Consider the following 16,848-nt stretch of genomic DNA (forward strand, 5'->3'; position numbering starts at 1 on the left):
TGGTGAACAAAGTTGTAGAGTGAACTAGATAGGCTAAAAATCTTTTGCACACGGCTCACTCTGCATGGCATGCACAACCACTAAGTGCAGTTGGTGGTTGTAGCAGTGGATGTATGGGACATATCTGTCAAGCTTCTTTTGGAGCAGAGCTTGTACCCCACCTCTAACCCCATCATAACACTGGTTAAGTATACTGTCAGCACTGTAGCCAGCAACACAAAGGTGGAACAGGATCTCAGAGGTGATTTACTCTGCATCAAGTTGTTGCAAGTCAAGCAACCCAATAAGATGCTCCTCTGGCATGGAATTTCTGACAAACCGTATTATCACAGACACATTTTCCACATTGCACCTATCCCTGGTCCCATCACTTTTGAGGCAAAACCCTGCAGAATCAGCACTTTCATATTTTTTCCTGACTCTCCAAGCACCATGTCAGCCAGTGTTTGGATAATTTCATTTTGGATATCCTTAGTGTGTATTTTGCATTTTATGGGACACCCTTAGCAATGCTTGCTAGCTTCTCATCCTTCTCTAAGGTATATTCCATCAGTTTTAGAAAAATACCTGAAGCAATGTCATCATCATTACCCGCTGCATCATGTCTCAAGGTTTCTGCCGTCCCACGGAGCCCCAACTCATTTACACAGAGAAGCCTTATAGCACTACTAATACTCTTGACATAGTAATGGTTTTTTTCAAGTTGTGTTTTACCAGCCAACATTGAATCCACAGACCCCCCTGTGGCCTCTCAGTCGAGATGGTTGAATCATGCACCTGGTTGTGGCTGGACACATGCCTCTGTAGCCCCTTGTCTCGATCAAGTGCTGCTTTCCAGTTGTTAAAACCAGTTAAGGTAAAAAAAACTACATCCCTATCATTAACTGTGCTGCCATATTTCTGACATGGGAAACAGAAGCATGAGTCCCACACAACAGAGTACTCCAGCCATGGGCGTGTGTGGTACCAGGCAGGATTGAACGATCTTAATGTTGTACCACCAAATACACGGTTGGGGTAACTACCCAGCATTGGCTGGGATGGTGTATTACCATTTAACTCACTGGGTAGCTGAGCGGGTTGCTTTGGGGCAGCAATTGTTGGCAGAGGTACAGGAGAAGCAGTGCCTGTTGATGCCACAGGAGTAGACATGCCAGCTGCTTTCTCTGATCATTGCTGTTGCTATTGGTACAGCCAGGATCAGCGTCATACTTTTTAAAAGCTTGGGAAAAAGGATGCATCTCACAGCATTAACTTTCCCTTTGTGAACTGCTGGAAGCTGGGGAGGAAAGTAATTAAGCTTTACTAAAATCGCTGTGATGTTATTCATTATCTCACGAGTCGCTATGATTTTGACGACAGAGATTTGCTGCTTCCTCAAAGCCTGCCGCTGTTGCGCAGCCCTGCCTACTGAGAAACTTGACACCGGGTCATTTGCATACTAAACAGTGATTGGATGTTTAGCTGGGGGGCGGGTGAGTGGGGGATCTCTGCGCTGCGGAGTGCTGTGTGAGCTGCGGACAAACAGAGCACGGAGGCAAAGAGGGAACAAGAGGTGAAGCCTATCATCTCATTTGTGGCTTTTTTAGCTACTGTAGTACGTCTTGTCCATATTCAGTTTGTGGGTAATCTATTATTTTCTCTCTCAGCTTCTAAAAGTTTGATTTAAGGGGGCAGGACGTTTGTTTAAGGGGGCATTGCCCCCCCTTGCCCCAGCGTAGAGCCGGCCCCGGTGCGAATTCTACGCACACCGTTATGCATGAGGCCCCTGGACTTTAATTTTTGTCATTGACATATCTTTTTTTTTCCGTAATAAGTTTTTGTTTCTGTGCCACTTCCCTGATCCATTGAGTTATGGTTCCAGATGCCCAGAGTCACTGTTTGTGCAAAAGTGCCATTGCACAGGGCATGACATACATGCAGTGGCTAGTGCTACTGCCTCCTTTTCAAAATATTATTTGTAGTAACTAAAATGGAACTGATACCTTAAATATCCCTAGATTTGGGAGTGAACAGTATGCATGTATTATATTTTATATCTGTTTCTGCATTGACCGCTGCATCCTTATTGAGTCCCTCTCTGCTTGTTGGTAGGATGTAACACACATAAAGGTTGATGGTTGAATGCAAATAATGCATTTGCCAAATAACACAACTAAAAAGTGTTTCTTTTGGTGGGAATAAACTTCTATTATTTGCATCGGGACCCTGTTCAGAAAGAAAAATGGTAAGATTTCAACCCAGGTAGTCTTGCAAATTATTTTACTGGGTTTTTACATAAAGCAAAATTGTCAATTAGTGGTTGGTTGGTTGTGGAACTTCAAGGAATACAATATGAAAAACACTTGGGGGGGAAAAAATAATGGAAAGTTGTGCAACAATGTGGCATTCCATGACATGGAGCAGTTGAATTGCTGCTGTTTTAAGTGACTTTTATTTGAGCCTGAATGTACAATTTAAGCACTGTTTTGCATAAATAAATCAGTTTATAACATATGTTTGCTTGGTTTAAATCATAAATACTCTTGGGTTTCATCAGTTAATAAGTAAGTTAAGGTGATGTCTCAGAATTACATGAGCTTAATTTTGTTTTAGCTGGGATTGAACAGAAAAGTCATTTAAAACATTTTAATACCTTTAAGTGCTTGTTATAAACTCTTCTGCATTTGTAATAGTTTGCTTTATTTATTTATTTGATTTTTATTTTCTTACCTTGCCTTTAAAATATATATCCATGAACATGACTCAATATTCACCCTTGAACAATGGCTTTTGATTCAGGAGAAGTGTGTCAGTATAAGTTGCTGTTTAATTTCCTACATTGATGAATTCCAGTAACTGCATGCTTGTCTGCACTGAGAGAAACTGGGCAGAGCCTGACACATTTTCACCATGCACAGAATAAATGATGTCTGAGGAAATTAAATCCAATGGCTTTTCACCAGTCCTGGATTAAGTATTGTTCTTGCAGTTTTAAATAGAGATGTCCAGTGTTGTATTCTGCCCATGTATTTCCAACTTTATTTTACACAGTTTTTTAAATGTACTTTATGGCATACACATGCATCTGCTAACTGCTTTAGAGGGTTTGAAACAACAGTCTGAGAGCAGGTGCATCGATTCATTGTCACTGTGATATTTTCTTTGCTTGGAGGACTTTCAGGTACAGAGTAATCTTCTGTATTTTGGTAAATTGTATGGACACTGTTAAGGATGATTTCCTGTTGGTGTTCTGTATGATCATTATAATCTTAAGGGATCTACTTTTCTAGTCTTCTAAGCTGTGTTAGGCATGAGAGATGGAAATTCTGGCATATTATATGATTACTTGGCCAAGCAGCAATGCTTATTTCATCATGTTTGACTCTTCTTGTAATGTTCTGGTGGTTAGTAGGTCACATTGTTCTTTGACACTCTTAGTTCATATTTAAGATTTCAGAATGCATTTTAACATGTAATTAATTTCATTTAAACTGCTTATGCAAATCTTGCATAATGCTGATTTTTGGAGAATTTCAGAATCATTTTGACTTTTTGTCATAAGCATTCATTTCTCAAATTAATACCAAAATATTCTTTCTTCAACTTTCTTTTACAATTATTTTGCTTGTGATTTTTTTTTAAATAATTGTGGGCACATTACCAAACAAAGAAATATGGGATGTCGCAATGGCAATCAATATTTATTCAGTGTAGTGTCAGCCCCTAACTTGTTCTCTGCCTGTGTAGCATTTGTTTGTTTTCTGAGGCATTTATGACTTTTCTTATGCTACTCTAGATTTTTCAAACATTGCAAAGGCATTTTTGACTTTAAAATGGCCTGATATTGAAGTGTAAGTGTATATATGAGATGGCATCTTTTCTCCCATTGATTCCTGCCTATAACAAATACTGTTAAGATGAACACCATCACTGTGATAGTGGTAGACAAATGAACTGAAAGATAAATAATTTATTAATAAACTAATAAAAGTGGCAAATGTTCAACACAAGACAAAGTTAGGATGCTACCTTCTTTTCATCTTTTCTGGGTAACAAATTATAACACAAATTGGTAGACTGTATTTACACTTCTGCATCAGGCTTTCTAGTAAAAATCGTTTAGGCTGGTGTTTTAGTTGTCCATTTCTCTTTTGTCAAATAACTGCTGATTTTGTTTCATGTTTCTTTCTGTTTCAAATGATATATAAAACATTTTAATAAACAATAAATGTTTTGGTTTCTCAGTACGCATTCCAAATCTTAAAAAGCTGCCCATGTTCAGGGTCAGGCAGTGTTCATTCTATTTGCTTTCCTCTCGAAATGGTAAAATCAGGAAATGAAAAAGCCTTTCACAGAATGAGGCTTCACTTGCAAATATGTGTGTTATTGCAAATACCCCATAATTACTTTAAGTAAATCAATTGTCTTTTTCTTTTGTGTGCCAAAATAAACTGGCTTAGATGAATTTAGTGATTGAAGCATAAAAAGATTTATGATAAAAAGTAAAGAATAGTTTATATGGTGAAAATGATTTCACCTAGTAGTAATTGCCATGGTTTTATTGCAGACATACATACACTAGATAATCAAACCTTTATCAAACTATACACTGCTTGTGTAATTTTAGTTATTTATATAATGGTTCAGTATGTACAGCATAAATTAATATTTTATGTAAAGGAAAAAGTTTTTTAACTGCAATGTTCATTTTAATTTATATATTCTTCCATGTATTTGTCTTGCTAATTTTTTACCCTTTTTAATGCTGACTAATACTGAATGTTTAAAGAAATAATATATCCCAGTGCACAAAGAGGTCTACAGTATGTTCTTTATTATTTTAGCATTATATTTCACATAATCATTACATTATTGTTTCTCTTTTTTATTTTTTTTTTACAGGCCATTTATTTCCACACCCCTCTCAATCATCCAAACATTGTCGCTGTTGTGGAGATTGTGGCTTTGGCACAAAAGAAGGGTTCATCTGAGCGGACCATATCATGTGGTTTTGGGATTGTCCGTCTCTTTCCTGGACAGTCAGACTCAACCCAGCATGGGATGACCAAGCAGGAGAAAAGGTTTTATAATTATTTTGAATGATTAATTGTCCTCAGTCATAATATACTTTCAACAGGTTACCAGACTTCCAAATTTTCTACATAGCTTTTCTTGATAAGCATCACAGGACCACCCATGTGATTAATATACCAATATAAATTGAATTGGCAGTTTACCCTTACTTTTATTGTATGCTCTGATGTGATCCTTGCCAGTTCTGGCTAAGTGTTAATCTATGCCCTGTGCATCAGGAAAGCAACTGACTACATAAGATTATCTTTTGCTGCATATTTGTCTCATTATTAATTTAGTCGTCAATTATACCTGTTATTTTGCAGGTTTAGAGATGATTTTGCAAGTCTTCTCAATCCATTAACAGTAGCTTTTCTTTTTTTCCTCCAGTTTATTACTTTTTGAGTTTGGGCAATTGCTTTATGAAGTGTTCAGACATTCTCTTCTTCCTATCTCAGTACGGGTTCCTACTGGTTTTCTCATTCAACCCAAAGATATGTGTGTTACTGGTGACTCTTAAGCTGGTGCCCTGTGATGGGCAAGTGTCTTTATTAGTGTTAAGAATTTGATTGCGCAAAATAGCATAGGAGTGAGGCCTCCAAAAAGACCACAGAACAGATCTCACACAAGGCAGACCTGGTCCAGGAAAACTAGAGGCTTTAGGCCTGACCAGGCCTCAAACTGAACATAAGCTTTAAAATAAAATAAAAACAACAAAATAGAAGCTGAAAGTATCTAACCAGGGGAAGAACCATTCAACTCCAGCTGGAGCAGAGACAAGCAGCACAAGGAATGTATATAAAATTTTAATTTTATTAACAAAGATTGAAATACAGCCAAATACTCAAGATAGCAAAAAGGAATTACCAAAGTAGGGCAATCCACAGTAACCAATACATAAACCAAAAGTTGATATCCTTTAACAGTGAAAACAAAAATGTACCACAAGAGATGACTTATTCTTTACATTTACTAGGGGGCTCCACCCCCTGCTCACTTCGCATGCCAACCCCTGTGTTTGGTTTACCGAATATACAATGCAATACAATTTATTTTTTGTATAGCTCAAAATCGCACAAGAAGTGCAGCAATGGGCTTTAACAGGTCCTGCCTCCTGACAGCCCCCCAGCTTTGACCCTCTAAGAAGACCAGAAAGAACTTGCAAAAAAAACCCTTGTAGGGAAAAAATCAAAGAAACCTTGGTAGAGGCAGTTCAAAGAGAGACCTCTTTCTAGGCAGGTTGGGCATGCAAAAAGAAGGGGGTCAATACAATATAGTACAATACATAGAACAGAATAAATCCTCAATACAGTATAAAAATAAAAATTCTAGAAGTATGGAGTAGAATTTCACATGAGATGATATCACATAATATGATTTGGATTTGTTTTAAGTCCTGGAGACCTCATTCATCAAGCTGCCTCCCGTATTTTGCCATTCCACATTTGAAGTAGCACTAATCTGATGAAAGGACCCCTCTTTCCCACGATTCCTGCAATCCTCCATCAGGGATGACTTTACCTTAGGCAGGCAATATACAATTTTAAAGAGATTATTTTCTTTGGAATTGTTACAATGCATTATTTTCACTTTTACTTTAAAAACTTTTGTAAAAACAATACTTGTCCTTTATTTCCAGCCCCGTGCATGGTTACATCTCTTTCTTGCCAGATGTATAATGCTGCTCGTGTTGTGAAAGGGGGGGCAGCTGAACGCACGCTATGGATATGCCTTTGGATCATTTTCTGTCTTTTTGTTGCTTGCGAGCTGCCTGTTCTGCTTGTCGCATGTCGTTATTTTAAGAGCTGGGAGCATATGATGCTTGTCTGGTAAAAGCAATCCAACAACTGCTAGGTTAGATGTTTGTGGACTTGTTTTAAATGATGGCTCACTGCCTGGTCTCGTGTGGCGTTGTAAAAACAATACTTCTCCTTTTTTTCCGGCCCCGGGCGTGGTTAAATTCTTTCTTGCAGGATGTATAACGCTGCATGCTTTGTTGGGGGTTGGCTGCTTTCACGCTGCCCTTCGATCTTTTTAAAGCCTGTCCAGCCGCTGTCCTTTTTGCTACTTTGTGTCTCTGCTGCTGTGATCGCTCCTCCGTGATCATAAATATACACCTGACTGAATTGTGTTTTCTTTGAAATTAAAGTTGTCGTTGCTTTAACTGTTGCGGGTCCACAGTTTGTCATAGCGTATGTTCCATTATTGTGTAAATCTACGTTTTGTGCATTGAATGATGCAGATGCGAAAAGACTTTGTTTTCTGCTCATTTCCTTTTATTTCTGACCTCGTTTTGTCCTGCTATTTTTTTCAATTACACCCGTTCCTGATGATTAATTTCCTTTTTTTTCGCTAATGCAATCTTTTATTTGTCGACATTTCATTTATAACGTATTGTCCTTTATACGCTTTATATGCACTGAGACACCTGTATTTGTCTGTGCTGCTTCCCTTTACACTACTGATTTTTTTTTTGCCCATTCTCTTTCGTCTCGTGGTTCTTTTATTTGTCTTTTGTGATCTTAACATGAAGATCACGTATCATCTAGTCATTCATTCCACAGGATTTTTTTTTTTTTTTATAATAGAGAGATGGCAGTCTGCATTCCCTATGAAGGTGTATTACCACAATCTACTGTCCTGGAGTGTGAGATAGAAATGGACAATTCAGATTCTTTCACCCAGCCCTGTTTTGACTATAAATTGCACTGTGCACTTTTTTGACATATTTTTCATTGTTAAAATCTCTCTCTCTTTCCAAATCTTTTTGTACATACCATTGTTTTCTCAAACATTTTAACTCACTCATTCTGTATTTAGGACAAAATAATCAAATGTTCTACTGTTTCTGATAAAGTATATTAGTCATACATACCATTATCATGTTTCCCCATTGAGTGCTAATGTTCAACAATTTAAACCAGTATGTCCAAGTCTCAGCCTTGTTGGCCCTACATCCTCCTTTTGGTTTCTACAAATCAGTCTCTTCTCTTGTACTGACCTGCAAAATCAACGATACCACCTACACTTTGTGCATTCATTCCATAATTTGTGCCACTTCTTTTTCCCCAGCCATTTTTAGTAATAGACTTCACTTCTTTCTTTCCTATGCAACTGATTGCAGTGTCCACTTCTGGCCATTTTAACTAGCCTATCTGCCTTTTCATTCCCAAAAGCCCCAGAGTTTTACAGATTCCCAAAAATTAGGCCACTTTGCCCATATCTTTGAAACAATAGAAATATAAATAAACCTCTAGTAACAAATCATGCCAGCTGGATTGAAAGGATTTTAGACTCTGCAACACTGAAGCTGAATCTGTATATATTACACACTGGAATGACTATAAAGCAAAATAAATTTCAAATGAAAGAAAAGTTCTGAGTTGGCTATCATGGAGGCATTATGCAGACATATTGTTGTTGATATAAAGGAGCTCTAGTAACGTTTCTTGACTCACTTCTGCTGAGTACATTTTTGGCTAAAAGTACTCAGTGTGTGTCAGAGAGAAGATGTGCAGCATTGTTCATAATGGCACTAAATTTTGTTTTAATTTGCCCTTCACTACTATTTCCAGGGAGTATAGCGTGTGTCCTATAACTGAGAATGCCCTTTTAATTAGCTTGTTGATTCAGTGAGCCTCTCTTGAAGTGGTGTTACCAGCCCAGCACACCACAGTATAGAAAGTTGCACTGGCCATCACAAAGTTATAAAAGATGTGAAAGATATCAGTTCCCATATAAAAGGAACACAGTCTCCTAAGGAAAAAGAGCATGCTCCGCTCTTTCTTCTATATTGCCATTCCTCTGTGTTTCGAGACTAGTCCAACCTGTCATTAATGTGAACCCCCAAGTATTTGTAGTAGTGGACCATATCTACATCCACTCCTTGAATAGTGACCAGAAATAGATACTCTTTGGTGTGCCAAAAGTTAATTATCTGTTCCTTGATTTTGCTGATGTTATGATGCAGACAACTCTGTTTGCACCACAAAACAAACTTTTCCATCAGTCTCCTATACTCTGTCTAATACCCTTTATCAATACACCTCATAAGTACATAATCATCTAAGAAAGTCAGCAAGTGACATGACCTGCTGTTATATTTGTAGTCTGGGGTGTATAGAGTAAAGTGAAAAAGGGACAGGACTATTCCTTGTGGTGCTCCAGTGTTGCTCACATCTGTATCAGAAACATAGTCCTTGAGCCTCCCAAACTTCTGTCTGCCCGACATATAATCCATTATGTAGGACACCATAGACACATCCATCTACATATCTCTGCGCTTACCAGGGATTAACAGAGATGGCTGGATGGTACTGCAGGTGCTAGAGAAATCCAAAAAACATAACCCAAAAAGTGTTGCCATCTTTCTGCAGGTGAGAATAAGCCTTATGGAGCAGATAGATAATTTCATCCTCCACTCCAGTCTTTATCTGATAGGCAAACTGCAGTTGGTCCAGTGGCCTACCACAAGAAGATATATTTAGTCCAGGACCAGTCTCTCAAAGGTTTTCATGATGTGAGACATAAGTAGGCCTACCACTGGTCTTTGGACTGAACAGGTGACAGAGGACACCATAAAGTTAGTCTGTGCAGGCCTTAAGAACTTGAGGACTGACAGCATCTTGTCCGACAGCTTTTCCTGTGTGCAGCTTCCTCAATTGTCTCCTTACTTGGTCTTCAGTTACGAATAGTCCACGCTGATGGTTAGAGGTAGATTTGCCACTGGTCATTCAAGTTGTTGAGGTAGTAGGAATGGTGTAAGGAGACTGGTGGTAGTGAGAGGACTTTGTCCAGATCCTGTTCTAGTACCAGAACTCTGGATTGTTTGAGTTCATTAATTATATCCAGTCTATTCTATACATCCTTCATGTTATTCTCAGTGAGTTTGTAAGCTTTATTTCTTTCACTCAGCTTTTTCTTTAGCACACACTGTATGTCCTTCAGAGCCTGTTAGTCACCGGATTTGAATGCTCTCTTTTTCTTATTCAGGAGACCTTTTAGCTCCTTAGTAATCCAGGACTTGCTGTTTGGAAAGCAACACACTGTCTTTGTGGGTACCACTTTGTCAACACCGAAGTTAATAAAGCCTTTGATGCAGTGACTTGAGTCCCTCAATACTGCTCCCTTGTGACTCACACGTCATTTCCTATTCTGCTATTTGGAAGTAGTCATTCAGATTCATTTCACCTTCCAGGCTCCATTTCTTCACTTTTCTGGTGGTAACAAGTTGCCATCTAATAAAAGGCTTGTAGCTGGGAATATGATAAATCTGGTTGTGGTCAGATTTGCCTAATGGAGCTAGTGGATTATACTTAAAGGCATCTTTAACATTTGAATACAGCAGGTCCAAATTGTAATTTCCTTGAGTTGAACTGGTCACAAACTGATAGAAATTTGTCATTGCTTGTTCTAAAGTCAAATGGTTGAGGTTACTGCATATTATAACTGCAGGACTGGAGTTAGTAATAAATAAAGTATTGGTTATAGAATGAATCATTTCCATTGTTAGTTCCCCGTTTGCAGAGGGTGTTGTAGACAAAAGACTAGACTACTAAATAAGTTGAGAAATGAAAACAGTAAATAATATGGAACTTCTGTAAAGAGACACCCAGAAGTAAGACTGCCACTGACTTCATCTTTTGACCAATCTCTATATATTTGTAGATATAAATAATATTACGGGAGCAAATACTAAATATTCTTATTTCTTTGTTACTTCGGTTATGAATCCTGCCATAGAACATATTAGATTTATGGACCATTTATATTTATCAACTAAATATCTTATACGGGGCTGCACGGTGGCGCAGTGGTAGCGCTGCTGCCTCGCAGTTAGGAGACCCGGGTTCGCTTCCCGGGTCCTCCCTGCGTGGAGTTTGCATGTTCTCCCCGTGACTGCTTGGGTTTCCTCCGGGCGCTCCGGTTTCCTGTGTTGGCTGGGATTGGCTCCAGCAGACCCCCGTGACCCTGTGTTCGGATTCAGCGGGTTAGAAAATGGATGGATGGATGGATATCTTATACGAGTCCTCCAGGTCAGTCTTCTATATCTATATATCGCCATATCTATAAAAAACTTCCACCAGCAAATCTTTTGCTATAAATTATTTTCTTACACCATTCTCCAGTCATTTTAATGCATTAAATTCTGGATATTCCATTCTGAAAACAATATTGGTAAGAACCCATTAATCCTTTCTTTTCTATATATGTTATTCTAGCAACTATCATTCTTTCCATTGGTTTATATAAAACACATTTAAGGGCAGTGAGGCTATAGTTATTTGCTTGTGAAGGGGTTTTTTCCATGTTTCATAAATGGTAGTAGTATTGCCTTTTAGGAAGAAAACCATGCATCCTTATTTCATTATACATTCCTAATAACAGAACTAACACTGCATCTGGGAAATGTTTAACCATTTGATATGAAGTTATATATTATCCAGAAGGTGTAGTTTATGTGATTTGATCATCTAACACATTCTTAAAAGTACTTCATTTTTCACAAATATGTCTGTTCTCCCTTCTCATTTGCTGACTTCTTTTAATATGTATACTCCTCTCCAGTAGTATCAAGACTGTGTTTTTGAGAAAGCATTCCCTAAACATTCAGCTTTTTACTTAGCAGTTTATTCCACTGACCCATTTTCTACTAACACCAAGATTCATTTAAAACAATTAATCCCATTCATTCTTTTCAGCATTCTCCAAACTACTGTATATCTATATCCGTCTCTCTTCCAAGTGATAAACAGAAATTCATCGATGATTCTCTCTTTGGTTTCTTTTTTATTTTTCTCACTGTAGTTTTTTTATCTCTGATCATCTACTAAGGCATCCCAAGTTAAATTATTTTTCAGAAATTTAAATGCACATTTCCTATCTCTAATTGCTTGCATACATTCTGCAGTCCACCAGGGAACATATTTCTTCTGACTTTTCCTTGACAGAACTGGGATTGCTTGAACTGCTTCTTCAGTTAATAATGCAGTTACTTTTTTATAGATTATCTCTACAGGTCCATGCTGTGATATCTGGGGGCATAATTCATCACATATATTATAAAACTTCACCCAGTCCCTCTTTTTAAAACACCATTTACTACTACATCCCCATTACTGTTGATAAATACCTGCCCCACATTTACAAAGAACTGGAAAATGATTACTCACAATGCAATCATCTACAGTGTCCCTGTTCACCGACACCAGCAGGGCTGTTGAAACAAACATCACGTTCAAACAAACTGCTTCTTTTGCTAAATCCATCCTAGTTTTCTTCTCATCATTTGAACAAACCAGTAAATATTGTTCTAGAAATTCGTCCACAGCTTTCAAATTAATATCCGTGGCTATATTATCCTACACTTGCTGTGTGAATTAGAATCACCACACATTGCCATTTTACATGTAGAATTCCTTATTGGTTAACCATCAGATGTTAGTATTTGACATGGATTATAAACATTCACAATGTTTATACCTGTTTTTCGAGTCCAAATTTCAACTGCTGCACATTCAATCTCTTTTAGAGTCAAAAAATATCTAAATACTTGATTTTCTTTTACAAAAGTAGCATATAAACTGTGACACTAGAGGGAACTGCCGCTGCTCAAACCCCACAGACAAATGTCCAGGACACCAAGTAAAAGCACCAGGAATACTTTAATTTCTTTTCTTCCTCAATATTGTGCCACAAAGCACCACTACCACCACAATAAACAAATCAATAATACAATAATAATAATATTCCTCCACTCCTCCCAGCAGCTCTGTCACACTCCCTTCCAACTCTGGCTCTCCTGTTGGGTCTTCACCAGTCCTATAAATAGTCTTTGACCCAGAAGTGCTCCTGTCCTTCTGTCCATGTGATTCAATAGCACTTCCGGGTCAGATGAAGACTTGTATTTTTCTTCAGCCCGGAAGTACTTCTTTTCTTCCGTCCCCATGACTTGGGAGTACTTCTGGGCTATAGGGAAAACAAAAATCTCTGTGTCTCCCTGTAGCGTCACATGGCGGCACCCACAGCACCAGGGCTGTGAAGCCTAACTTCATCTCCCATGGTGCCCTGCAGGAATCTGGGGCACCTCTAAGCTGCAGGGAAGTCTCAATCTAGCTTCCTGGATGTGTCGGCCGGGTTGAGCTGCTGGCTGTCCATCACAACACTTTGTGTTCTTTTGCATCTTACTGATCCATACCTAGAATTTTAAAAATAAATGTCTGTGTAGCCATGTTTCTTGAATGTAAATAAAATTGTAAATAACAAGCCTAAAATATATGTTTTAAATTCTTCTCCATTTGCCAATAAAATTCTTGTATTTCGATGCAGTACTGTGAATTTTTTTCTAAATTCCATAGTACACTTCTTTATAGCTCTGAACCATTCACTGTTATCCCACTTCCCTTTCTGTTATCCCTTTCTCTTTAGAACAATTCATGTATTCCAAAGCAATTTCAAACGTTCTCTAAATATCTTGCTGCAGCATCCACTATAATTTTCAGTGAATCTGATTTATGTTTCACCTGAATAGCCTCATTTACTACTGTAATCATAAAAACAAGAAAATTTATCTTTTTAACTGTTCACTTTTCTCATTCTGCATGTTCACATTTATATTTGGAATTCTTCTTTCTTAACTTTCTATCCATCAACATTTTCTTGACATTGTTTGGGCAAAAGATTCCACACTTTTAATTGCCCCTGAATGACCTGAATGAATGTCTTTTTAATTCCCTGTACTTCACGTGATTTTTGTAATACTGGGCATCCTGAATAAGCAGTACTATGTGCTCCTCTACAGTTACAACATGTGATCTGAAGACCTTTCTTCACATTTGTCATATTCATGATTATCACCACATTTTGCACATCTCATATTTCTATTACATTAACCTGACATCTGTCCAAAACTTCGGCATTTAAGAAATTGTAATGGAGGTGGTTCATATTCTCCAACTGTATAACTAATACAACCTAAAAACACTTTTGATGGTTGCACTTTATTGAAAAAAACATCCCAAAACAGCTAAACTATCACTCCTTTTCTTCCTATCCTTCCAGGTTTGGAATCTCTTAGCTATAGCAACCTTGTAATCTGAAAGGGTATATTTTTATACACTCAACTGATACACATAATGAGAATTACTGATATAACCCCTCTAGTTATTTTCCCCAGTAGCCACACAACTGATCTTATCCCTTCATATTTTTTCAATTTTAAAATCTTACGCTGTTATTTTTATCCCATTAGAAAGGCATATAGCAGATTCAATTTTCTTAATTTCTTTTTCCATAGATTTAGTTAGTTTAACTATTGTGGAGACTGGCCCAGACACAGACAGGCAGACACGTTCATGTCACCCACAAACACGTTTATGTACAATATATACAACAGTCCAGTGCACCACAAAACCCCCAAAGTCCTGGCCTCACAACAATGCCTTCACTTTCCTCTTCAGGCCGCCTTCTTGCCTCCTTCAGCTCAGTCCACTCTGCTCCCGACTCTTGCCCCGAATGAAGGGAGGTGGCCCCTTTTATTATCACCTGGATGTGCTCCTGGTGGGTTCTGGCAATCACCCGCCGACACGCTCCTGTGTGGCGGAAGTGCCGGCTGCATCCCCGGAAGCACTCCGGGTGTCCCTGCTCTTCTTCTTCCCAGCACTTCCTGGTGTGGCGAAAGTGCTGAGGTCCAGGGCTCCAAAGGCATGGGGCGCCCCCTGGCGGCGACCACGGGCCCCTACAGGGTGGAGCTTCAAAGCTCTGTGCCCGTGGCCCCTAAAGGAACCAGGGCGGTCGCCCCCAGATGGTCTGGGGAAGGCGCAAGCCCTCCTCCGGTCCAAATGGGCGTCCCGGCTGGTTCGACACCCCAGCCACCTCTGACACTATGTGTAAATGTGTTTCTGCATTAGCCATAAATGTAATTATCAGCTTAATGTTCAGACCTTCCTCTTCTCTGATACAAATTCCTTTATTTGGTTGCTGCTCAGTATCAGACTCTGAACCCCATCAACTCATTTTCTTCTTGTTACAAGCCAAACTCCATCCCTTCATTATTTTCCCATTCTGAACTTTTGCATTATAATCACACCTCAATCACAGTGCAACTTATACAGACCATCTCCTTCCCCGTACTTCTGCCCTGGACCATAACGACTACATCCAGCTGCAGCGTGAGGGTCTGCACTTACAATCAGCCTTTATAGGACTAGGAACAATCCCTCATCAATGACAGATGCGTAGCTGTGCCTCTTTGGGAACCATCCACAAGGAACAAGACAGAACATACTGTCATGTATAAAATCTAACTACAGTAGTAATCAAAACTGACAAAGTACATACTCATACAAATAATAAACATAAATAACAATATAAACATAACAAATAACATTTGAAGGAAAAAAAAATGAGACATAAAAAAGGAATTTAAACATTAAGCAGGGGAGAAACCCTGACTGAAACATAACTTCTGGGAGCAGTTCCCACCTTGTGCTCTATGCTGCACTGAATATGCAGGTTAGATAGTAGATGTTTTATTTTTCTTATCCAAAATAAAGAACATTTATACTTAACTTGTATACTATACAGGGTATATGTTTTATAAGTTTAAATATGTACAATTATGCAATTGCATGTTGCATATAGCCTTTAGCTGGAAATAGATGGGGTGGATAGTAGCCTTTCTGAATAGTGCTATATAATATTAACAAGAATCTGTATTCTTTAACTGTTACTAAAATACATCCAGCTTTTGAGAGTTTAAACATTCATAAACATCAAAGTGTCCACTACTGAAATCGTCACCTGTGAATCTAAGATGTTTAAGAGGCATTGGCGGTTGTCGAAAGGTGTAAAATATTTGGCCATTTCGGTACACTTGAAAGCAACAACCGAACAATTCAGTGGCAGCCATCAACTCACATGCAGAATCATAGGTGAAGGGCTTAAGCATTTCACTCTCTATAGTGCTCCTGTGTAGTATAATTATCTCCTGTACCATCATCAGTCCACACCTTGAACCTGTCCCAGTCATTCAATACATTAGACAAAATGTTCCTCCGGATATCAAGAGTGAGCCTGATATGGCAGTGCAATATGTACCAAAGAGAATGGGAAAGGCAGGTGCCATCTCCGGGCATGGAAACCACTCGTAAAGTGACAGTTCTTTGATCGATGGTGATCACCTCGATAGACATGTTAACGGGGGTACGGTTGGAACGATAATGGAAATGGGTACCTGAACAATGTAAAGTAAATCTAAAATACCTACACAATAACTATAATCGTAATAACGAACCGTAAAACAGCGGAGAAGCCGTGGATTAAATAAAAAGGTTGCATTTATCAGCAGGGAGAAGTGAATCCCGTGGCGAAGCAAGGAAGGGAATGTAGAGACCAGGGAAACTAAAGTGCTTATATAGGCAGGCAGCCAACAACGTGGGAGGCGTTGGGATGGGGGACCCAACGCCGCCTCACGCGCTAACCGAGCTGCAGGCTATGGACGTATATATGTACGTAAGTAGGATTCAGTTAGCGTTGGGAACCCGCGTTCCAAATTTGTTGAAGATGGGCCCATAAGTAACAAAGACCGTTGGAAAGTTCAATATGGCGGTCGACAGTGGCGTCATACCACCGAAATAAGTACATAAATTGGTTTTGGTTAGCGCAGGGAAACCCGCCTACCAAATTTCATGAAGATGGGGCCATAAATAAGAACGTTCAACATGGCGGACGTTGTCGACTGTTATGACCTTTACGTGTATAATTTTGAAATGAATCCTGCTGAACTTTTGTAAG

At 38.8% G+C, this 16,848-nt stretch overlaps 1 protein-coding gene across 2 annotated transcripts in view; it reads left to right on the forward strand.

The window, feature by feature from the left end:
• Positions 1-16,848, forward strand: part of nphp4 (nephronophthisis 4) — a 720,990-nt gene that overhangs the window by 195,519 nt on the left and 508,623 nt on the right. For both annotated transcript variants that reach the window (XM_039755993.1, XM_039755992.1), the window contains exon 4: positions 4,885-5,063. In XM_039755993.1, the coding sequence (XP_039611927.1) occupies positions 4,885-5,063 (179 nt within the window). The remainder of the gene's footprint in view (positions 1-4,884; positions 5,064-16,848) is intronic.

This window comes from Polypterus senegalus, chromosome 6 (genome assembly GCF_016835505.1).
Source record: "Polypterus senegalus isolate Bchr_013 chromosome 6, ASM1683550v1, whole genome shotgun sequence".
Lineage (NCBI taxonomy): Eukaryota > Metazoa > Chordata > Cladistia > Polypteriformes > Polypteridae > Polypterus > Polypterus senegalus.